Source organism: Andrographis paniculata, unplaced genomic scaffold, assembly GCF_009805555.1.
Source record: "Andrographis paniculata isolate CXL003 unplaced genomic scaffold, ASM980555v1 Contig18END, whole genome shotgun sequence".
NCBI lineage: Eukaryota > Viridiplantae > Streptophyta > Magnoliopsida > Lamiales > Acanthaceae > Andrographis > Andrographis paniculata.
The window spans coordinates 1,180,395-1,200,850 of NW_026137468.1; the positions used below are offsets into that span (position 1 = coordinate 1,180,395).

At 34.5% G+C, this 20,456-nt stretch overlaps 4 protein-coding genes across 6 annotated transcripts; 1 reads left to right on the forward strand and 3 right to left on the reverse strand.

The window, feature by feature from the left end:
• Nucleotides 1–578: 578 nt before the first annotated feature.
• Nucleotides 579–2,709, reverse strand: LOC127240051 (uncharacterized). Of its 3 annotated transcripts, none has more exons than XM_051258497.1 (2): nucleotides 2,336–2,708; nucleotides 579–852 (listed from the first exon to the last, which is right to left on the reverse strand). In XM_051258497.1, the coding sequence occupies exon 1, from the start codon at nucleotides 2,604–2,606 to the stop codon at nucleotides 2,343–2,345; it is 264 nt and encodes an 87-aa protein (XP_051114454.1). In that variant the 5' UTR covers nucleotides 2,607–2,708; the 3' UTR covers nucleotides 579–852; nucleotides 2,336–2,342. The 3 variants fall into 3 exon arrangements, with proteins under 3 accessions (XP_051114454.1, XP_051114446.1, XP_051114462.1); XM_051258489.1 differs by having other exon boundaries at nucleotides 579–855; nucleotides 2,336–2,704; XM_051258505.1 differs by lacking the exon at nucleotides 579–852 and adding an exon at nucleotides 943–1,177 and having other exon boundaries at nucleotides 2,336–2,709.
• A 1,149-nt stretch (nucleotides 2,710–3,858) lies between these two features.
• LOC127240072 (V-type proton ATPase catalytic subunit A) lies at nucleotides 3,859–10,492 on the reverse strand. Its single transcript, XM_051258517.1, has 20 exons — nucleotides 10,203–10,492; nucleotides 9,537–9,663; nucleotides 9,322–9,377; nucleotides 9,177–9,233; nucleotides 8,952–9,063; nucleotides 8,793–8,830; nucleotides 8,592–8,693; nucleotides 8,433–8,489; nucleotides 8,264–8,335; nucleotides 8,062–8,163; nucleotides 7,903–7,965; nucleotides 7,700–7,832; nucleotides 6,869–6,975; nucleotides 5,666–5,860; nucleotides 5,505–5,591; nucleotides 5,273–5,377; nucleotides 4,716–4,813; nucleotides 4,555–4,633; nucleotides 4,363–4,451; nucleotides 3,859–4,276 (listed from the first exon to the last, which is right to left on the reverse strand). The coding sequence occupies exons 1-20, from the start codon at nucleotides 10,278–10,280 to the stop codon at nucleotides 4,162–4,164; spliced, it is 1,872 nt and encodes a 623-aa protein (XP_051114474.1). The 5' UTR covers nucleotides 10,281–10,492; the 3' UTR covers nucleotides 3,859–4,161.
• Nucleotides 10,493–13,299: 2,807 nt separating this feature from the next.
• On the forward strand, nucleotides 13,300–14,698 carry LOC127266100 (reticulon-like protein B23). Its single transcript, XM_051296227.1, has 3 exons — nucleotides 13,300–13,784; nucleotides 13,876–13,945; nucleotides 14,329–14,698. Exons 1-3 carry the CDS (start codon nucleotides 13,479–13,481, stop codon nucleotides 14,439–14,441), a joined length of 489 nt encoding a protein of 162 aa, XP_051152184.1. The 5' UTR covers nucleotides 13,300–13,478; the 3' UTR covers nucleotides 14,442–14,698.
• A 1,365-nt stretch (nucleotides 14,699–16,063) lies between these two features.
• LOC127265968 (pollen receptor-like kinase 2) lies at nucleotides 16,064–20,056 on the reverse strand. The gene is made up of 3 exons (XM_051296023.1): nucleotides 18,925–20,056; nucleotides 17,432–18,112; nucleotides 16,064–16,955 (listed from the first exon to the last, which is right to left on the reverse strand). Exons 1-3 carry the CDS (start codon nucleotides 19,658–19,660, stop codon nucleotides 16,396–16,398), a joined length of 1,977 nt encoding a protein of 658 aa, XP_051151980.1. The 5' UTR covers nucleotides 19,661–20,056; the 3' UTR covers nucleotides 16,064–16,395.
• Between the last annotated feature and the right edge of the window lie 400 nt (nucleotides 20,057–20,456).

Here is a 20,456-nt window from a genome sequence, read left to right on the forward strand (position 1 = left end):
TCATCTATATGTGTACTTTCAAATTGCTCCAAATAATTTGTCTCTTTTATTTTCTTAAAAATAATTATATACTTTAAGTATATCATAAATTTTATAATTTATATTTTTTAAATTTTAATTAAATTATTTAATTATTCTAATTTTAATATATAATTATTCATATTATAAAATAATTATTTTTACTAATACACTTTTAAATTATTTACTAATTATAATTCTTAAATTCTTATATCTACCTTAAATTGAACACTTACAATATAAAATATCAACAACCCACCCAAAAAAAACAATAATTAATAATAATAATAGTAATCAATGATCAAGAAAAAGACATCCTTCTGATTCTGAATGTAAGTGATCCAACCTAACAATCAACCAAAAAAGCACTCAATAATTCACATACTACTTACTTACCATTCAGATCTCCACAGTATCAACAAATTTGATTTCATTTTTCATAGCCTGCAATAGAAGAAAAAGACATTGTGTGCACACACACATATATATATATATATGAGTGTGAAGTTATTGGATGAAATGCAAAAACTTATAAAGAAAAAAAATAATAACACTAATAATTAGCATAAAAAACCTCTGGTAATGAGAAGGGCCAAAAGCATGTTGCCATGGCATCCCAATCTTAGCTGTCAAAATGGTAAATCAAACTCAAGTATTTGGATGCCAGCTAGATTTACGACGACAACTTATTCATATCAATATGGCATCACTCAATGTTTAGGTTCAAGAAAGAATCCAAAGAGAGTGCATAAAAAAGAAAAAGAAAACCAATTGCAAAGAAGCTTCTAATGCTTTTCTCCCAGTTCCTCGAAAGTTTCCCATTTGGTTGAGGAGCTGCTGCAATGATAATACGAAAATATGTCAATGGGGAGAAGATATTCCATGACTTAATTATAAACTTTCATAGCCCATAAGGTCAAATCATGATACGAAGCCATTTTGGGTGTTAAATGTCTCGAAACACAAATGGAAGCTCATCCCAACAAATTGTAGCACATATAATACAAATCATCTACGATATTTATAATGGTGCGGATATCCTACTAGTCTTTGGACGCACTACAGTTGGATAACAAATTAACAGCCACATTATCCCATTCGAGTAACATTACAACCTCGTGCGACTCAGTGGACCAGAATGTGAAGATGTCTCACTTTTCTGCATAAATATCACAAACTTCATCGGTTCAGGACCTTTTTCTATGGTAGTGCAAACAGAGGGTCGATTACATAGCAATAAAAAAGTACAAAAGGCATCAATAGAAACCACAATATCTGAACTTGCACACAAAGACCTGTATCCCCGAGACTAAAAAAAAAGACTTAAGATAGCATGGATTGATGATTGATACACAACTCAAATTATAATAATCTAACTGGGTTCACAGCTGACGGCCAAACATCCCATAGTCACATTGATTTAACACAAAGCAAAGCAATTTTCCAGTTTCAAAATGCTAACAAAATGTTCAATCATTCAGAATCTTTCCCAAGTAAAACACAAGAAAGAATTTCGATTAAATCCTTGCCACCGACTGAGTCACACTGGCCCTTGCATCCTCAGTTGCATTAATTTATGCATTTATAGTAACAAAATATTTCATCAGCAAAGACTAGGCAAAGTGGATACTGCTGTAAATTTAAATCAAGGCATCCGTACTCAACTAGCTATCTATTGGTAAAAATGAAACATAACAAGGAGCTAAAATTGGGTGTGTTCAATTGTGATCTCATCTATAGTTCCCAAAAACATCACATTCAAAAGTTATTCTACATTAAAAACAATTTTTTTTAAAAAAAAAAAATCAGTACTTTCATAAAAATAAAACCATAGAAAATATAAATACATATAGCACATCCAAGACACACCCATGATATCTCTTTTGATAAGATTAACACTAAAATTCAATAATGAATCTTTGGCAACAAATACACCTGGATAAATTAATCTACTTTCAAAATCAAGAATTGGATTCATCTAAAAAGTGTGGATTTGCCTCCACCTCTCTAGAAGTGAATAATTATCATCATTGTATGATCCATCACAAAATAAGAACGTGAAAACGTCTACCCAAAGGAAATCTGACAAACCAATTTCATAATTATATAGAGAACAAGAACAAAGTTCGTACAAATTCAGTCGCGCAATCACGGTAATTATATTCCAGCAATCAGACGATTCACAAAACAATCTCTAAATGAAAATTCCAAAAATCACACGAAGCATGAAAGATGTAAACAATAGGTGAACATTTCAGGCGAAATTATCAATCTAACGGCAAAGGAAATAAATAAAAGGTACGGAAAATTGACGCACCAGGGAATTAATGGCCGCCGTGCTTCTGCTTGTGTTCGAGGTGGCGACGCTCCTCGGGAAGGGCGACGAGGTAAGAGAAAGCCATTCCTCCGAAGCAGATGTGATAGAGAGGATCAGCAGAGCTGGTCTCGATGTATTTGGCGTGGTAATTGTCGAGGCCACGCTTGACGGTGTTCTTGAGATAATTGATGGAAAACATGGGCTTGAGGTGCGCCGGCAATTCCTTCACCTTCAATCCCTTGATCTCGTTGTAGAAGTTCCTCATCGCCATTGTTGATCGCTCTTCGCCCTGCACCGTATCGTATCGAATCGAGAAGAATTGAGAGATCTCCAACCCTAATTGGAGATGAAGCTTTGCTGGTCAACAGTTTAAAAGGGCCCAAATTGGAGGACCAAAATGCAATGTTCCATTTCTTAAGGGGGAAAAAAAAGTTTAATGCGAAAAATACTTTATCAATTCCACAAAAACTGTCTTTTAGCATAGGGGTATTTATATCTTAAAAAAATATATATATATATATATACTCTTTTAAACCATGAAAAATATATAAATATAAAATAAATATAAATTTTAATAAATATAATATTATATTAGTCCATTATAATATAAAATAAAATAGTAATGAAGTCGCAATAATTTTTTTAATATTATATATATAAATAAAATATTTAAAAATATAAATTAATAAATATGTACTTTACCTTACATTAAAAAGAAAACAGATGGACAAATAGACTAATGGAGTTTATTTTAAAATTTTTATTAATTATTTTTTTCATCTATTTATAATATTGCCACGTTTTTATACTCATTTATTTTTAATCTAAAAATTATAGTATTTTCTTTATTAAATTTTTATTCTATTCTTATATAACATTTGAAAAAATACTACAACATTTTTTTTCAATGCTAAAAAAATTGAGTATCCTTTTACCGGAAGGGAGTTTATATATGAAAACGTACGAACGTTTTTCCGGGATATTTTACAATAATATGCATTTTAAATATGTTACTATAAAATGAATACTAATAATATAATAAATATTAAATATGATTTACAAAACTCAAATAACAAAAAGTAAATAATTAAATAAAAAACACAAGAGCAACTTCTTAATACACCTTTTCTTTAATTTAATTAATCTATACATATGTTTCATCTCGTGGAATAATGCCAAATAAATTCTTGGCACCTAACATTTCACTATTTATATTCAGTAAACTACTGTTTCTTCGTTTCTTGTTTTCACTTCTCCTTCGATGTGATTTTAAACCAATACACTGCAAACCGCTTGCCAATATTATTCAACAAACAACAGTAAATATAAATATTACTCTCCTTACCACATTTTATGTCATGTACACAACACAGATAATTATACCTTAAAGTATTCAATTAATCTAACTAAGATTAAGAAATTTATAGTTAAAAAATCTAAAATATGATTAAAATATATAATATTTTTAAAAAAATAATAATAAAAACTGAGACGGACTAAAACAACAATATGAACAGAAAATATGAGATGAAGGAAATATAATCCGAATAAAGCAAGAGAGAGATAAATGAATACATGCTAATGTAGAGAAGAATCCTCAAAATATCAAATGCCTCACAGAAGCCCTCTTATTTCACCAACCAACAATAAATAAAGAAGTATGGGGCCACCACTGCCAAAATAAACACACACAGCTACACAAATTATACTCAATACAACAAAACCAATTCAAGAGGAAGAGCTCAACTCACAGCAGTTTAGTTTTATGGAAAAATAATAATAATTATTATTATTAAGGAAGAAAAAAAAATATACCACAATCCCTTTTAGCGATTTTCGTCTTCGAGCTGGCGGAAACCAGCGGTTAGATCCTCGTGAAGTTTCTTGAATTTGGCGACCAAGACATCCTCGCCCTCTGCTGGGTCCTCGAATTTCTGAGAACTGCATTGGTTGTTGTAGATTATGAGTTTGATGTGTACGTAAGAGTTTGGATTCTTCGGCTATATTTTATTTTATTTTAAACTTACACTAAGCGGTAAAATAGATCTCCCAGGCGATGTTTGATGAGGGTGTAAGTTATCTTCTGACCGTCCATACCAGCTCCTCGTTCAACTGCCTGTTTATAAATGTGTGTATGGAAAATTATGTGTGCTCTGATTTTAAATACCGAGGAATAAAGGATTTAAGTAAGAATGTGGAGATAGAGCTGACTATTTTACCTGATTAGCCAGAATGTAGAAATGAATGATGTTGCGCATCATCCAGACGGATTTGTAGAACGGGCAAAACTTGTCATATCTGTAGTCAGAGGGGAATTTTTGATATGTTCCAGTAGAGATATGAAATGAAATTTAGATGGATTATTGGCAAGAGCACTTACGGAGTGAATGCATTCTGGGCGAGATAGTCTTCCCTCAAGAGCTTTGCTGTTTCCAGGGTGATTTTATCTGTTTCTGCTAATGCATCTTTTCCGACAAGCTGCATCCAGCCATGTAACCAAATTTAGTCATGAATGTATGATATTTGTTTATACTGAAACTCACTTTCACCTCATTCAATTTAACCTTTATTAACCCTGATTCGAGAGGACAGGGTTGAATGTTTTACCAATCACAATGATATTAGAAGAAATGTAATAAAAGCTTCTTCTACCAAGGACACATCTTATATTACTTTTTTCATATAAAATATTATATCCATCACCTATTTTCCACAGAGAAACCTGTTTTTATTTAAAATACAGGTCTAACACTTAATTTTCCATTTAGACACTTGCATTCAAAACCTATTATTGCATCCAAAAACTTTCAAATCCAGAAAGCTGTGAAACCCGAAGTCCCGAACTTAACTTCTTAAACCAGTCTAGCAGCCTATTCCTTGTCCCTCCATACCAAACAGAAAGCCATTCAGTGGCAAAAAGGCCTGCATAAAACATACCTGGACAATTTCATTCAAATCGTCCTCTCTCTGCAGAACCTCACGAGCTTTTGTCCTGATGTCGATAAAGTCTGGATCAAACTTCTCATAAAAGGATTCCAACGCCTGAGAGAGAGAGAGAGAGAGTCAGCATGTGCACAGGCAAACTCGAATAACCAGAGAAGCCCTGTCCAAGCCGGCAGAATGATTGTCTTGCAAATATGAGTGTAAACTTGAAGAGAAAAACAAGTACCCCTGAATATTTGGAATAAGAAATGAGCCAGTTTACAGAAGGGAAGTGCTTCCTCTGTGCCAATTTTTTGTCTAGACCCCAGAAGACCTGAAAATTGACAATAGAGTATTACCATGTTTCTTATAAAATCGACAAGAAACAAATGGCTAATCAAAATTGACCTGAACAATACTGAGTGTTGCAGATGTAACAGGATCGGAGAAGTCTCCTCCAGGAGGAGAAACAGCACCGACAATTGTGACACTTCCAGTTCTTTCAGGTCCACCAAGACATTTAACTTTTCCAGCACGTTCATAAAAGGATGCCAAACGTGCCGCCAAATAAGCAGGATATCCACTGTCTGCAGGCATCTCAGCCTGCACCACAGATATTATGCTTGTCAGTGCAGTAATAAATGGTACCTACTGCAAATTTCATGGTAACAACAAAGGCTAAAAAATAAAAAAATCAACAGTAGGTACCATTTTTACATAATCATTAGGGGTGGAAATAGGCCAGGCCAGGCTTTGGTTAAATAGGCTTGGCCTGTCTTAAAAAGATATGGCCTGAGCCTGGCCTACCAGCCTGAAAAAAAATATTTTTAAAGCCTGAGCCTGGCCTTTTTAAAAGTCTGGCCTGGCCTACGAGCCTGTTTAAAAGGCTACATAATAATTTATTATTATTATTATTATTATTTTTTTTTTGTAAATTTCGTACTATAAATAAAAAATAAAACAGATACAATTATTTATATTATATATAAAAAAATAAAAAATTCTGTTTTTTAATGACAAAAATAATCATTTTTATTGCCATATAAAAATACAATATATTATACTAATAATTTGCAAAAAAACGTATATTACAATTCATTCAAATATATATATAATTATTGGGAATAAGTCTTGCAAACTCCAGACAAAAGCTGATAGAAATTACTAAAAAAAAAAAAACAGTTTACATCAATCTATTGTCATTAAGCTGATTGTTCTAACAAAGAAATAAGCAACGCTAACTCAGAAGCAATATTAAAAAACTATTCTTATTTTATAATAATAAAAAATAATTTTATATAATAATAATATTATTATTAAACAGGCCGGCCTGTTTAGTAAACAGGCTTTTTCATAAGCCTAAGCCTATTCTGTATATATAAACAGGCTTTAACAAAAATCTGAACCTGGCCTTTCTAATAAATAGAACAGGCCAGGCCAGGCTTGATGTAGGCCAGGTCATAGGCCCCTGACAGGCCGCCTGGCCTATTTCCACCCCTAATAATCATGAATACAAATAGTCCATAACAGTACAAAGGGTAGAAGATTTCAATGGAACCATTGCCTCTACAAGGTACATGACACATTAGGATAACAAGAAGCAATGCGTACCAGACGTCCGGAAATTTCACGCAAAGCCTCTGCCCATCTGGATGTAGAGTCTGCCATCATACTGACATTGTAGCCCATGTCTCTAAAGTATTCAGCTATGGTGATTCCTGAACATCCCATAGTAAAACTCAAAGTTTACAATCTATTATAAATAAAGTTAGGTCATAAAATTTCAAAATATGAAGATGAACACATCTATGCATCAGGTCACCACGGCAGGCCTTACAAGATTATATAAAGAAAACATATCAAAAGCAGGCCTGAAAGGCAACGAAATAAGTAACATTAAACAATCAAGAGAATATTTGATGAACATGATGGGCCTCACAGTGTCACTACGACCATAAGATTACATTGTTCACACACAAGCCAAGGCAATCAGCCTGGTGAAAGGAGTATGAGTTGCAGCTTTTAACTTCCAGCAAGCTTAAAACCAAGGAGAGATTTGAAGCTGCTACATATTTTTCATTAACGATCCAAAAAATCAAGATGTGAAGACTCTACACTAGGAGGCCTGTAATAAAGGATAGAAAGAGACTAGCGGGGATGCAAATGTAGTTGTAAACTCTCATTTAAAAGATATACTGTCATGTAAATGAGTGGGTTCATGTGTATGTAGGCTTCTCAATCTAGATTTCATTTTTGATTAAAAAGTACTTATATCCTGTAAGATGAGGGTATATCGTTAATTTAAAAAATCCATTTGAGTGCTATTTGCATCTAGGAAAGATAAATAGATAAATAAGAAGAGCTCATCATAATCTCTTCCAGACTCAGTCCTGTAAATATTCAGATGTATTAGAGACATAAATTAAACTGCAAGCTCAATACCAGTGTAAATAGAAGCTTCACGAGCAGCCACAGGCATATTAGAGGTGTTAGCCACCAGTGTAGTACGCTTCATGACAGATTCCTCCCGACCATCAGGCAGGGTCATTGTCAATTGAGGAAAATCCATGAGCACCTGCAAATGACATCTAGATTAGTTATTAACAAGATGCCAAAAGCTATTTAAAGGAAAGAAAGTTACATACCTCAGCCATTTCATTTCCTCTTTCTCCACAACCAACATAAACAACAGTGTCGGAGTTGGAGTACTGCAGTTCAGAAATAAATAGGGTGGAAGCATTACAATTGTTATAAACAATTAACATGTAAATAATAAATAAAGAATCAAATGCTATAATACTCACCTTGGAAAGGGCCTGACTAATGACAGTCTTCCCACAACCGAATGCACCAGGAATGGCACAAGTACCACCAAGCACAGAGGGGAATAGAGCATCAAGAACACGCTGCATTGAACAAGACGAATAATTAAAAGAAGGCTTGTCAGAGTAAATCAAGGGAAGATAAAGACAAAATGTGGAAACACATCCATTCAAAGAAAGCCACCTGTCCAGTGAGCAGAGGAGTATCAGCAGCAAGCTTTGAAGCTACTGGCCTAGGAGAACGTACAGGCCAAGTCTGCACGAGTGCATATCACTTTAGTATTTTACTCGATGATCAAACTTACACCAACAGTCTAAACCCATCTCCATCTTATCTATTTAATATAGCACACCTGTAACATGGTAAATTGTTTCTTGACCCCTTGAAATTCAAGCTCAAGAACAGTATCCTGCAAAATTTCAGACATTACAATACATCTTAAACTTTGATTTTAAAAGTAGAAATATTGATGCAATTATATGTCAAAGTGTGCAATGAGCATGAGATAAACCTTCAATGAGTATTGGCCGGGTGGAGCAATATAGGTAATCTTGCCCATTGCATCAGGAGGAAGTGCAACATGATGTTGCATCAAACTGTTCTCAAATACAGTCTGCAGATAAATTATAGTGTATTAAATTACCAAAATATTAGCATTTCAGCAAGATCATATTTCAAAATTCCACAGGCTGCATCATTCTGTCTAGCATACCGCATATAGGTCACCACCTGTCACAAGATCTCCCTCTCCTGCCATTGAAAATTTACACTGAATTATGATTCCATCCACTCACCACAATATAAAGATCTTTGCATGAAATAAGTTAAAAGAACAAAAAGACATATTTAGCATCGCATGGATTTCATTTACCTATTTTTTTAGGCTGAAATTCCCAGAGGATATCTTTGTCAAGCGCCGGAACAGATACACCCCGAGGAATATAGACATCGCCAGATTTTATTGCAATGGTTTTTAAAGGCCTCTGCATAAATTCAGCAGTCAGCACCGCCACAAAAACTCAGAAAACCAGTTAATTAATATCCATTTCAAAGAACATATGAATAATCACTATAAACTGCAAAGCAAAAAATACACCTGTATGCCATCAAAGATATTCCCCAAAATCCCAGGTCCAAGTTCCACTGATAAAGGCTGTCAAAATGCAAAAAGAATGTGAGATACGGCAGTTTTTGAAAGAATGGTCACAAAAAGCTACTGTTAGAAGTGTAAAAATGATAACCTTGTGTGTTCGAAGAACAGGATCATTGACCATCAGCCCTGCCGTCTCCTCATAGACTACATAAATTGATTTAATGGCATCAACATATCAGCTACTACATTTGAATTTGAAAATGAAATATAAACTTGTTTCAGGATGCAAATATGGTCATGCAAACAACAGCAGGAAAGTCAATATTTTGACTCCAGCATAATGAGAGTTTAAAGGACTCTAACCTTGAATGGTGGCAGAATCTCCTTCCAACCGAATAATTTCTCCAATAAGGTTGTCATGTCCAACTCGAACTAGTTCATACATAGCAGCTCCAGCCATTCCATCTGCAACAACCACAGGTCCAGAAACCTGCAGAGGAAAATAAAAGATAGAATTGTTAACGAGCAACGCTTATGCTAAATATAAAAGTTTACAAAGCTGTCGATGCTGCTAGAAACTTAACTATGTTTGAATCAATTAAATCCCTCCTTATTGAATCAGATGCATTAAGGATCACAACTCGATTTGACTATGAAAAAAAACCTCAATCCTTGCTTAAAAAAACTAGAGAAACACATAAACTAATCGAATAGTATCAAAACACCAAAATCTCTAATAGGGCAGCAACGGCATCTGGATCGAACCACAACTAAACCCAGAGAAGCAGCACCACTACATCCAGAAACTCCTTCATCCAAATTCAGATGGAGAGTGATTCTACTGAATAAGAAATCATACAATTCTCAAAATCCATAACGAAATCCATCAAATTCAAACCACGCCAACTCAACCAATCAAGAAGGAGAAACACACAGATTCACAAAACACTATCACACGAACAAACAACACGCGGAAAACAAAGACACAGTAGCACACCAACTTCAGGGAAGGAAAAATGCGCGCAGTACCTTCCGAACGTAACCGAACTCGCTCTCCTTCTCCGCATCCTCGAAGGTTGTCACCGGACCTCCGTACACAGCCGGCATCTTTCTGATATCGAACGGCGCGAATCGGTCACGGAATCGATCTCAAAACAAGATCTGAGGGAGACGACGATCTGCTTTCGGGATTTCAGTGTAAATCTATCTTCAGTTGAGCGTAGTTTGCGCGAGCAAGAGAGAGAGTCAGATAGCGAAGACAGAAGACGGGGGCAGAGAAAACGTGAAGGAGTGATTGGCGTACGTGGCTTAGTAGCAGCTGATAATTTCTTTTAAGCCAATAATGGAGGCCTTATAATTTCTAGTATTTACCTCTTGCTCTTGAACTTCAAATATAAGTACTCATACATATTATTTTTTTTACTAATTTGGGCTTTGTATTTTAGGCTTCCTTTGTTTCGAAGATTTTTTTCCCAAATTTTATTATTCATTCAATTTTTTTTAAAAAAATATCAAATTAAATATTTAATTTTTATTTTTATATTATATTAAAATTAATTTTATATTTAAAATATCATTTCAATACTTATTTATATGTACAACTATTTACATTCAAAACTTTTACTTTTCAAATATCAATTCAAAATTCAAACTCCTAACAAACACCCCCTTAGTTAATTTGAGCTTTGTATTTTGGGCTTTGTATTTTAAGCTTCTTTTCACATAGTGAACTTTACACTTTTTTTAGTGTTAATTGTTTGTCATATCTAAATTGTTAATTTTAGTTTAATCATGAAAATTTAGATATTATATAATTAAGAAATATATTAGTAAAAATAATTATAAATTAAAATTAAAATAACTAATAGTTTAATTAGAATACAAAAAAAATTATAACTAGTATTTTTAAAATGTGATTAAAGTATATAATTAATTTTTTAAAAAAATAAAAATGAAAATTATATGAAACAGACGAACATAAAACTAGTGGACAAATTAAATAGAGAGAATATTTTTTTGTTTAAAGTATAATTAATAAATAATTTAAAAATATGTTAGTAAAAATAATTATAAATTAAAATTATTATACTTAAATAGTATAATTCAAATTTTAAAAAATGATAAATTATATAATATAAAATGTGATTAAAATGTATAAAAAGATAGATCGAGAGAATTTAAGCTTTAGTATTAAATATATTTTTAATAAGAAATGTATAAAAAAACCCCTAAATTTATATTTTTTTCAGTATTATATTTTGTATTTGTTTATTTAAAATATTCCAAATAATATATAAAAAAAAAACACTCCCTATGACATTAGTACTATTACTAATAATAATAGTTTGTTGGATATAAAAGATGTATTTTTTCGCATGCTAAACTTTAAAAGTTTACTATTTATACTATCTAATTCTTGAAAATATATATATATATATTTACAAAATACTTAATTATATATTATTTTAATATCAAATCAAAATTATAATTTTTGAAAACTTATCAAAACAAAAACACCCCAAATGATAGTACATATTTATTTTATGTTATGTAAAATATAGTTGAAAAGGTGGGAAAAAGGAAGAATAAAGATATATAAGAATAAAGATGAAAAATACAAAAATGTTAGAATAAAGGAATGCAGTGTACAAAACTAATAATTATGGAAAAAAATTAATTTTCGTCACAATATAACTAAAATTAATTAATTTTGGTTTTAATATAAAAAATTCATCAATTTTGGTTCCAATATAATCAAAATTTATCAATTTTGGTCATAATATAAAAAACTCATCAATTTTGGTTCCAATATAAACAATTTTAATCAATTTTGGTCTCATTATAAACAATTTTTATCAATTTTGGTCATACCGTTAAAAAACTAACGCCATGTATATTTCAGTGTATAATTATACATGGCCATGTTGTTACACGGCCATGTACAATTATACGACCATGTTGTTACATGACCATATATATTTCAGTGTATAAATTATACATGACCATGTTGTTACACGGACATGTATAATTCTACAAGGCCGTATATCTTTCTGTTTCAGTCTAAAATTTTAATTTTTTGTTATATTTTTAATTTTAATTTTTTTTGAATTTAGAATAGTTGATATAGTTAAAATGGAAAATAATAATAATAATAATAATCATAATATAATTAAAATATATCAATTTTAGTTCAAGTATAAGTATTTATCAAGTATGTTCTTTTGTAAGATTTTGTCTAAAATTATATTATTTAGCAAAAAAATTTCTCTTACAAACATCCAATTAATGTATTGAAATTTTTGCTAAATAGTATAATTTTAGACAAAATCTTCCAAACGAACATACTCGATAAATACTTATATTTGAACTAAAATTGATATATTTTAATTATATTATGATTATTATTATTTTCCATTTTAACTATATCAACTATTCTAAATTAAAAAAAAATAATTAAAAATATAACAAAAAATTAAAATTTTAGACCGAAACAGAAAGATACACGACCGTGTAGAATTATACATGACCGTGTATCAACATGGTCATGTATAATTATACACTGAAATATACATGGTCATGTAACAACATGGCCGTGTATAATTGTACATGGCCGTGTAACAACATGACCATGTATAATTATACATTGAAATATACATGGCCCTGTAACAACATGGCCGTGTATAATTGTACATGGCCGTGTAACAACATGGCCATCTATAATTATACACTGAAATATACATGACCATGTAACAACATGGCCGTGTATAATTGTACACAGCCGTGTACTTTCTAGGTCAACTGCCACGTCACCTCCGTCATGTCCACGTTAGCAATTTTCGTTAGTTTTTTAACGGTGTGACCAAAATTGATAAAAATTGTTTATAATGGAACCAAAATTGATTGAAATTGTTTATATTGGGACCAAAATTGATGAGTTTTTTATATTGGGACCAAAATTGATAAATTTTGATTATATTGAAACCAAAATTGATGAATTTTTATATTAGGATCAAAATTGATTAATTTTGATTATATTGAGACAAAATTAATTTTTTGCTTATTAATAATAATAATAATAATAATAATAAGAAAGAGGAAATGAAATAATTGAGCAGAATTTTATTTATTTTTTATTTGTAATTTTAACGCGCAGTCTCTTCGAACTCCGTCGTCCAGAAGCGCCTCCAGTTGTTGAAACTCGGCGGTTGTTCGTTGAAAATTCTAGAAGAATTATGGGATTCTCCACCGGAACTGAATACAATCGCAGAATTTGAGTCACAAGCTGTGTTCGATCGATCGGCTACGATGGTGGTGTTTGGGGCGGTGATGGGGATGCTGAGCGGCACGCTCGTCTATTACCACTGCGCCTACCGCCATTCCAGCGTCGTTTCCCTCTTCGCCGACGTATTCATCGTGCTGCTTTGCTCTCTAGCCATCCTCGGCCTCCTCTTCCGCCACATGAAAATCGCCGTCCCCGTTGACCCGCTCCACTGGCAGATCTCGCAGGACGCCGCGAATTCGATGTTCGCCTGCCTCGCCAATACCCTAGGCGCCGCCGAGTCCGTTCTCCGAGTCGCCGCCACCGGCCACGACAAGCGCCTCTTCCTTAAGGTTCGGAGGTTCCACAAACACTGTCAATTTGATGAGATTGTTTGTATACAATGGCTGTAATTCTCAATTTTACTTTTCTAATGGAGTTCAGGTGGTATCCTGTCTTTACATGCTCTCAGTACTCGGGAGAGCAGTCTCTGGTGTCACCGTTGCGTACATCGGTAACTGAAACTTTTATCTGCCGTTTTCACCGTAGTATAAATCCATTTCTGTATATTTGCATCGTTTTGGTATTCTTCGATTCACAGCTATCAAAATTAGGGCTGATGCTAGTTAAATTGAGCCATGCTTTTTATAGATATTGCTTTAACTTATATGGCTTGTATGCATATTTTCCTTTAAAGAACAATGCCAAAAGCTGATTCATGTCAATTGGATGGATCTCCTAAAACCAGGGGAATTTAAGCAATTCTTTTGCTGGTGGATCATAAACACCATTATAGTCGTTTATATAATCTCACCTGTAGACAGTGAATTTCTATTTCTACCTGGTTCAATGGTTCTTTCGATTTTCTTTGGAATAAAATGTTGCCTCGGTGTGCAGGGCTGTGCTTGTTCTGTCTCTACATAGCTTTTAAGAATTCACGAACAAGCAATGGTCCATGTTCGGGTCCCGGGAGAAGAGATGCCGTAAATTCTGTACAAAATAACACATAGTTTTCTGTTTTTCTACTTATTCTGACATCTTTTGTTAATACATAGATTCTTCTTTCAACAATGCAGCAGATAACCACAGCTTCTCAGTGTGTCTCTGTCATATATGAATTTTTATTTTCGAAATATTGCTGCTACTATTGCATAGATCAATTTCGTAGTGTAATGTTTTGGCAGATGTCGATTATTCTTTGTGAAGAACAAATTGGTGCCTGAAATGCCTGATACTATGTGATGAAACTTTTGCTGCACTTAGTCCATTAGGTTTAGGAGTATCTTATCTTGGTTATTACCGGGGATGGGAATTTGGATCTTTTCATTCTATCTTACAAATGAAACATTCGATGCTTCATCGCAAATGACTTGTTTTTTTTTTTTTTGTTTCTTTAACTGTTGCGCAACTACTTCTACATTGTTTCCCTGCATTGAACATTAGTCTTGTGGTTGGTTGGTCGGTCAATCAGTCATTGCAGACTTGTTTGTTTAACTTGGTATATCAACTCCCCGGAATTTGGATCTTTTCAGTCTATCATGCTTATGAAACGTTTAATGGTTCATATCAAATGTCTGCACGTCCATGTTTTTTAATAGCTCCAAATGAACTTTATTTTGTTTTCTTTCTTTAACTGGTTCGCGACTACTTCTGCATTGTTTCCCTGCATTGGGAATTAGTTTTGTGTGGACGGTTGGTCGATCCGTCTTTGCAGACTTGTTTGTTTGTTTTGATATATATATATATATGATGTTGAAGCTCCAAAGATTCATGACAAATAATGCAGACTTTGCTATAAGTAAGTTTGTTAGTTTCTTTGGTCTATAGATATAGCCTATTGTTAATGCAGATTATAAATAGATGCTTTGTATACTTGTTAATAATATTTAAAGAAAATATATAAAAATTTCCATTTGGTGCTTGTTTTCTTCATTTTCTTCTGCAAGGTTCATCTTTTAAGTGTTGCAGTGTTCATTGTGTCTACCGGAACTTTATATTTTTTATATTCCACTGTCAGGTCTTTCTGTTTGGGGGATCGGATTTTAAATATACTATTCATCATATTTTTTTTTCCCAAAAATATCAAATCAAACACTTATTTTTTATTTTTTATATTATATTAAAAATTAATTTTACAATCAAAACGTCACATCAACGCCTATTTATATCATATAAACAAACACACCCCTAGTGTTCCTATTCTATGAACATTCGGACGGTGTTAGACCCTAATTTGTGTTGTGTTGTGTTGTTCCCGGTTGAAAAATCTTTATAGCAAGGAATATCCAAGTCCTTGAATATTGTTTGACCTTGGCGGTGAGGTCGCCGGAGGTTTAAGGGGCAGGGGGTTCAGGGGTGTGTTCCAGTTTTTTTTTTTGGATCCATCGGCTGTAGTGTTAGTGCTAATCAGGCCAAGTCAATTATGCTGATTTGATCGAATCAATATATGCTATATGAGTAATAATATATATTTATACATATTTTAATATATGTTGTGCTATAATATAATATATGCGATAATATATGTTATTTCTATAATATGCTGATCCGATCAAATCAATATTGACTTAACCAGATCAGCAGTTAGATTCATGGCCAGATCCATTCATACAATTTTTGGATGGCCAACTGTTTGAATTTGTTGGTCTAATATTTACATGCACTTGTATTCACTAAAATTTTAGTGAAAATATGCCGCACCATGAAGTCATTACACATAATTAAAACAATAAACACATAATTCACATCCATTAGTACTTTAACTTCAACATAATTATATTTCCACCACACACACACACATAATTATATACTAACAATCAATCACACAAATCCAAACGCAACAACAACAATAATATGAAGATTAAAACAAATGAATGAACACTTGCCACCATTATATATTATAATTCGTCCGTCAGTCAGTCAGTCAGTGTGTCTCCTCTGAATCCAGTCTCCTCCTTCTTACCGTTATTCTTCCTCTTCTCGAAGGTTCTCGATCTTCTTCACCGCCTCCTCCAATTCCAACCTCTTCTCCAAATCCTCCTCGCAGCAAGCTATTCCGATTTGCAGCAACTCCTCCACAGCGGCTCTACCTTTCTCCGACGCCACCGCCATTTCTTTATCAAACGCCTGCCGTCCGTCCTTGCTCACCTCCTGCACGATCGCGTGGATCCACCCGGCCAGATCCGCCGAGTGGTGGCCGCAGCCCTGCGCGATTACGAACTTCCCCGTCACCACTTCCAAAATCAGTATCCCCAAACACCACACGTCTGTTTTCTTGCAGACACGGTACTGTGTCGTGTACTCCGGCGACTTGTACGCCACCAGCACCTGCTGCACCTGGCTAGGGTTCACCACCGGCGCCAGAGTGTAGTCCATCAACAGAGGATTGAATTCCTCGTCGAGGAGGACGTTTGAGGATTTGAGGTGCGCGTGGGGAACCGTTAGGCTTGGGAGCTCGTTGTGGAGGTAGATTAGGGCTTTCGCCACGCCTTTTATGATTTTGAGCCGCGCCGGCCATGGGAGACCTGTAGAAGTCAACACGAACAGGTATTTGATATTCAAATTTGTATTCAATTCAAATTTGCTTAATTAGTCGAAAATGTTGGATCAAAAATCCAATTAAGAATTAAATGTAATTATTTGGATTATGTTAAGTGATTTATTATTTGACGTAAATGTATTTAGTAAGTCTATGTCTTCTATTTGGTAGAGGTGATGAAGCCAATTAAAAAATAATAAGAAATATATATTAGATCTAACGCAACGGCAAAGATTATCTTTGCGGTTTTTTAATAAACTTGTATAACACAAAACATTCTATTATTTGTATATTCGAATCCAACAATACTAATAGAATCAGATTAGATTAATAGCTTATTTTTTATCTTAATTATCTCAACACAATCTTAAGGATTTTAATTCATGATAAGCTTCAACAAAAAATTCAATTTGATTTGATTCTATCAAGCGGTTTAGGTTAGAATTTTTTTGCCAGACATACCTGGATGGTCCTCAGAGTGTTTTCCGTGAAGGTGCTTTGCCAAGCTGGCGTTGCTGACGTAATCGAAGACTAGAAGCTTCTCCTCCTTGCGGTAGAGGTACGCTACCAAGGGGAGGAGGTTTTGGTGTTTGAGGCGGCCGAGCCGCCGCATGTGCTCGTGGAAGTCTTCTTTGGCGATGTTGTTCATTTGCTTGAAGCGTTTGACGACCAGAGCTTCGCCGTCGACGAGCACCGCCTTGTAGGAGGCGCCAAAGTTGCCGCTACCGAGGACTTCCGCCGACGCGCGCATCAGGTCCTGGAGATCGAATTTGCGACGCTCTTCGTTAACGAAGGTAAGTCTTCCGGCGCCGCCGCCGGCGGTTTGTTGGTGTGCTGCGGCGGCGGATTGCTCGGACTTTTTGGCGGCGGTGATTGCTGCCGCCTCGGCGACTACTGCTCTCGCGGCGGCGGCGTTGCGGTCGACGCCGCCGACAGGAGTGGCTTCCGGTTGGCCGAGGTTAGGCTCTTGTTTCTTCGACCGGCGGAGGAGGACGAGGAGGATGATGAGAAGAATGAGACCGAGCAGGCAGGCAGCGGCGATTAGAGCAATTTTTACCGAAGAGCCCTTATTTCCGGCGAAGGCAGCTTCCATTCCACCCGGGCATTGGGTGTCCAAAGGCGGGCCACATAGTGCCTTGTTTCCTGCATAATATTAACAAAATTAGAAAAATAAAAATTTACATACATACATTTTAGTTTTAACAATAACATTTAAAAAAATATGAGTTTGTTATTTTTGCCAAAAAGAAATACGTATATACACTTTTCTCTTTAAAAAAAATTATTCACATATTTTTATATTACATATATTATTATTTTTATATTATTCACATATTTTTCTATACCTTACTTTAAAAATATTCCTTAAAACTATTTGAAAAAACAAACATAACTTTAGTCTACAAAAATAAGTTTTGGCATCATTTAGTATTTTTAGAAAAAGATCATAAGTATAGCATTTTTATTTTCTTTTACAAATATTATATTAAATCTTAATTTCTTTTATTATAACTTTAAAAGTCTTCAAAAATCACTTTTAAATGGAGCTTTAATTTTTTTTTCATTTACTCTTACATTTTTATTAATTTCATTTATCCAAACATAAAATTTATATTTTAGTTTTTTTAACTGAATTTAATTACATTATGCCATATATATATTTATATCAAATTAAAATACAACACAAAAAAATTATTTGTACAAAAAAATGCCGCAAACCATTATTTAAATATTAAAAAGTATTTTACAGAATTAAAAAAAAAAAAAATTGAAAACCCACAGAGCACGCAAAATATCACATATTTCTTCTGCCCTAGTCTTAATTCGTCGTCTTCTATGCAATTCTGCCCTAACTGACCTACCTTCAATATGCATACATATATATATATACATATATATATACATATATATAGAGAGAGAGAGAGAGAGAGGGAGAGGGAGGAGAGAGAGAGTACCTGCGAAGGATTTGGGATTCAATTTCTGTAAATCAAGGGGAATAGGGCCTTCGAGCTGATTATTAGACACATTCAACACCTTCAGATGGTCGGAGCTAATCTCCGGTATCTTTCCGATGAACTGGTTATTCTCAAGCCGGAGCTCAATCAGCTTCGGCGACTCCAGAGACGTCGGAACCGGACCGGAAAATTTATTATTCGCCAAATGAACCTTCTTCAGTGACGTCATCCCTCTAAACGCGTCGTCGGCGATCTCGCCGGAAAATCCATTATTCGACAGGAACAGCGACTTCAACGCTCCGAGCTTCTTCCAGTCCGGCATCGCTCCCTCAAACTTATTGCTCATAAAGCTCAGCGTCCGCAGCGACCGGAGGGGCGCCAGCGCGTCGACGTCGATCCTCCCAGACAACGCCATGTTCTCGAGCTGCAGGCCGAACACGTGACCGCCGAAGCAGAGGACGCCGCGCCACCGGCCGACGTTCCCCTCGCACGGCGGCGCCGGATTGGCGTTCCAGTCGGCGAGCGCCGGCTCTCCTGCGCCATTCAGCGCCGCCTTGAACCGCCGCAGCACCTCCACCTGATCCACCCCCAATTCCTCCGCGGAACAACAAATTGACGACGACGAAGACAGAATCAAAATCACGGCGAAGAAGAAGAAGAAGAAGAAGAAATTAATCGAGGATATCCATGGGCGCACAGGATAGGCTGCAGCAGCTGCTTGCGCGCCCGTCCGCATTGTTGATTCCGGCGGACTACCTATCGAAGATCTGCTAACCTAATTAACCACCAATTAATATATATATGTATATATATAAGGAATTCTGTATGTATAGGTGTATGAATGAGTGGATGTGATGAAATTGGTGTGGAATTACAGTGAATGTTTGGGAAATATTTAGAAACGGAAATGGAAGGAAGGAAGGAAGGTATTGTGATTGGGGGAGAATTGAAGAAGAATTAGAACTGGAAGAGGAAGGAGGAGCGAGAGCCACAGACAGACAGACAGACCAGAGAGAGAAAGAGAGAAAGCTTGATTGCTTAATTAATTCTGTAACAATGGCTGCCAGCCAACCGTCAAATTGAGCCTCCCCGATTTTGCAGGGCTTCGTTTGCTCGTCTGCGTGCCAGAGACAATTTAGCACTACCTTCAATTTTATTTTTATTTTCGTTACATATAGTTGTGTATATATATATATATATATATATTTGTCGTAATTGTTGATATATATATATATATTATTTTTATTGCTCCATTTTAAATTTGACTATATGTATTGTTGTTGTTCTTGTTTTGTATCGTGTTGATAAAAAAATTATTCCCCATGATCTATAGCACTTTGAATATAGACAAACAATATATGAAACAATTAACAGTACAAAATTTTTGTTACTACTCCCTTAGTCCGGGATTATAAATGAATATAGACAAACAATATATAAAATAATTTTAATATTTCTACTATAAAAACATATTAAAAAGTTTTATATAACGAACTTGAGATCTAAGGCTCTGATACCATATTAAATTACAT

Excerpts from the sequence above, each read along its gene's own strand:
- LOC127265968 (XM_051296023.1), bottom strand. The coding sequence starts at position 19,660 with ATGCGGACGGGCGCGCAAGCAGCTGCTGCAGCCTATCCTGTGCGCCCA. Across the intron at positions 18,113-18,924 it reads GAATCCCAAATCCTTCGCAG|GAAACAAGGCACTATGTGGC; the intron begins GTACTCTCTCTC and ends AATATTATGCAG. Across the intron at positions 16,956-17,431 it reads ACACTCTGAGGACCATCCAG|GTCTCCCATGGCCGGCGCGG; the intron begins GTATGTCTGGCA and ends TGACTTCTACAG.
- LOC127240051 (XM_051258497.1), bottom strand. The coding sequence starts at position 2,606 with ATGGCGATGAGGAACTTCTACAACGAGATCAAGGGATTGAAGGTGAAG.
- LOC127266100 (XM_051296227.1), top strand. The coding sequence starts at position 13,479 with ATGGTGGTGTTTGGGGCGGTGATGGGGATGCTGAGCGGCACGCTCGTC. Across the intron at positions 13,785-13,875 it reads ACAAGCGCCTCTTCCTTAAG|GTGGTATCCTGTCTTTACAT; the intron begins GTTCGGAGGTTC and ends AATGGAGTTCAG. Across the intron at positions 13,946-14,328 it reads TGTCACCGTTGCGTACATCG|GGCTGTGCTTGTTCTGTCTC; the intron begins GTAACTGAAACT and ends CTCGGTGTGCAG.
- LOC127240072 (XM_051258517.1), bottom strand. The coding sequence starts at position 10,280 with ATGCCGGCTGTGTACGGAGGTCCGGTGACAACCTTCGAGGATGCGGAG. Across the intron at positions 4,634-4,715 it reads GCCCAGAATGCATTCACTCC|ATATGACAAGTTTTGCCCGT; the intron begins GTAAGTGCTCTT and ends CTCTGACTACAG. Across the intron at positions 4,452-4,554 it reads TCTACATTCTGGCTAATCAG|GCAGTTGAACGAGGAGCTGG; the intron begins GTAAAATAGTCA and ends ATTTATAAACAG.